We start from the raw sequence: 1,523 nt of genomic DNA, 5'->3' as shown, positions 1-1,523 counted from the left end.
CCCATTCTAATATTATTTTAAACAGATTGGTGTAATGAGTTAGAATAAAAAATATATAGCTTAATTCTATAAGTGTAATATAATATATAAAAATATAGAGATATATGGATATAATAATTGCTATTATATTCCATAAATATTTATCCTATTTTAAAAATATATTATTGGGATTATACCATTAAATTTTCATTCAAATTTCATGTATTCTTTCTTTCAGGTAATTTACTTATTTGTGCATGAAACATAACAACTCAAATATATGGAAAGCCAGAGAAACATCTCAGAATTCATCCTTTTAGGACTTTCTTATAATCAGAACATACAAACATTTTGCTTTGCACTCTTCTTATTTTGTTATGTTGCTCTCTTGGTAGGAAACCTTGTGATTCTTGTCTCTATTCTATGTAGCCCCCTTTTTCACCAACCAATGTATTATTTCCTCACTCATTTATCTTCTATGGATATCTTCTATACCTCTAGTGTTACCCCCAAATTAATTGGTGACTTGCTAGGAGGGGCAAAGACCATTTCCTATAGCAGTTGCATGTTGCAGGTTTTTACCATGCACTTCTTTGGAAGTATTGAGGTCTTTATTCTAACTGCCATGGCATTTGATCGCTATGTTGCCATCTGCAAACCTCTCCACTACATGATTATCATGAACAGGACAAGGTGCAATCTCCTAGTTTTAGCTGCTTGGGCTGGGGGTGCTGTGCATTCATTTCCTCAGTTGTCCATGACAATTAGTTTACCCTTCTGTGGCCCTAACAAAATTGATCACTATTTTTGTGATATTTTCCCTTTGCTAAAAGTTGCCTGCACTAATACTTACATCACTGGTGTCCTTGTGGTCGCCAATTCAGGTATGGTTGCCTTAGTTACCTTTGTTGTTCTATTTGTTTCTTATGTCATTATATTATTCACATTAAGAAATCACTCAGCTGAGGGAAGACGCAAAGCCCTTTCTACCTGTGGGTCTCATATCACTGTGGTCATCTTATTTTTTGGACCTTCCATATTTGGATACCTTAGACCTCCTACTACTTTCCCTGAGGATAAGGTATTTGCACTTTTTTACACAATCATTGCTCCTATGTTCAATCCCTTAATCTACACTTTGAGAAATACAGAGATGAAAAGCACTATGAGAAAAGTTTGGTGTCAGACATTGTTTCCAAAGGAAGCACATAGTTAATTAACAGAAGTTTATTGACTTAGCAACTTCATAACGAAAAGGACTAGGTAAAAATGTAAAAGATAAAAACTGTCTCCTAGGTTTTGTACTACTTTGCTAATTTGAATGGAATAAGGAGAGAAATAGGACTTAGAATTTTAAAATAATAACTAATCAAATACTTAAGTTAGCATAACAAAGTAAGTTGGAAACTTAGATAATTTTGTGCTATATTAAGATAGTATAGGTAAGGATATTATATTAAAAAAAATAAAAAGAAGAAGCATTAAACACCTCTGAACCAAAACAAATAAGGTAATGTTATGTTGAATAGCAAATTATAATGCAG

The 1,523-nt window shown here is 32.6% G+C and overlaps 1 protein-coding gene across 1 annotated transcript; it reads left to right on the top strand.

Annotated features, from left to right (window-relative positions):
* Window positions 1–259: 259 nt before the first annotated feature.
* On the top strand, window positions 260–1,195 carry LOC102492476 (olfactory receptor 4P4-like). The gene has a single exon (XM_006157908.1). The coding sequence runs from the start codon at window positions 260–262 to the stop codon at window positions 1,193–1,195; it is 936 nt and encodes a 311-aa protein (XP_006157970.1).
* The last annotated feature ends 328 nt before the right edge of the window (window positions 1,196–1,523 follow it).

This window comes from Tupaia chinensis, unplaced genomic scaffold (assembly GCF_000334495.1).
Source record: "Tupaia chinensis unplaced genomic scaffold, TupChi_1.0 Scaffold000564_1, whole genome shotgun sequence".
Classification (NCBI taxonomy): domain Eukaryota; kingdom Metazoa; phylum Chordata; class Mammalia; order Scandentia; family Tupaiidae; genus Tupaia; species Tupaia belangeri.
The sequence above is the reverse complement of the archived record's forward strand: the minus strand, read 5'-3'. Positions and strand labels throughout refer to the sequence as shown.

Excerpts from the sequence above, each read along its gene's own strand:
- LOC102492476 (XM_006157908.1), top strand. The coding sequence starts at position 260 with ATGGAAAGCCAGAGAAACATCTCAGAATTCATCCTTTTAGGACTTTCT.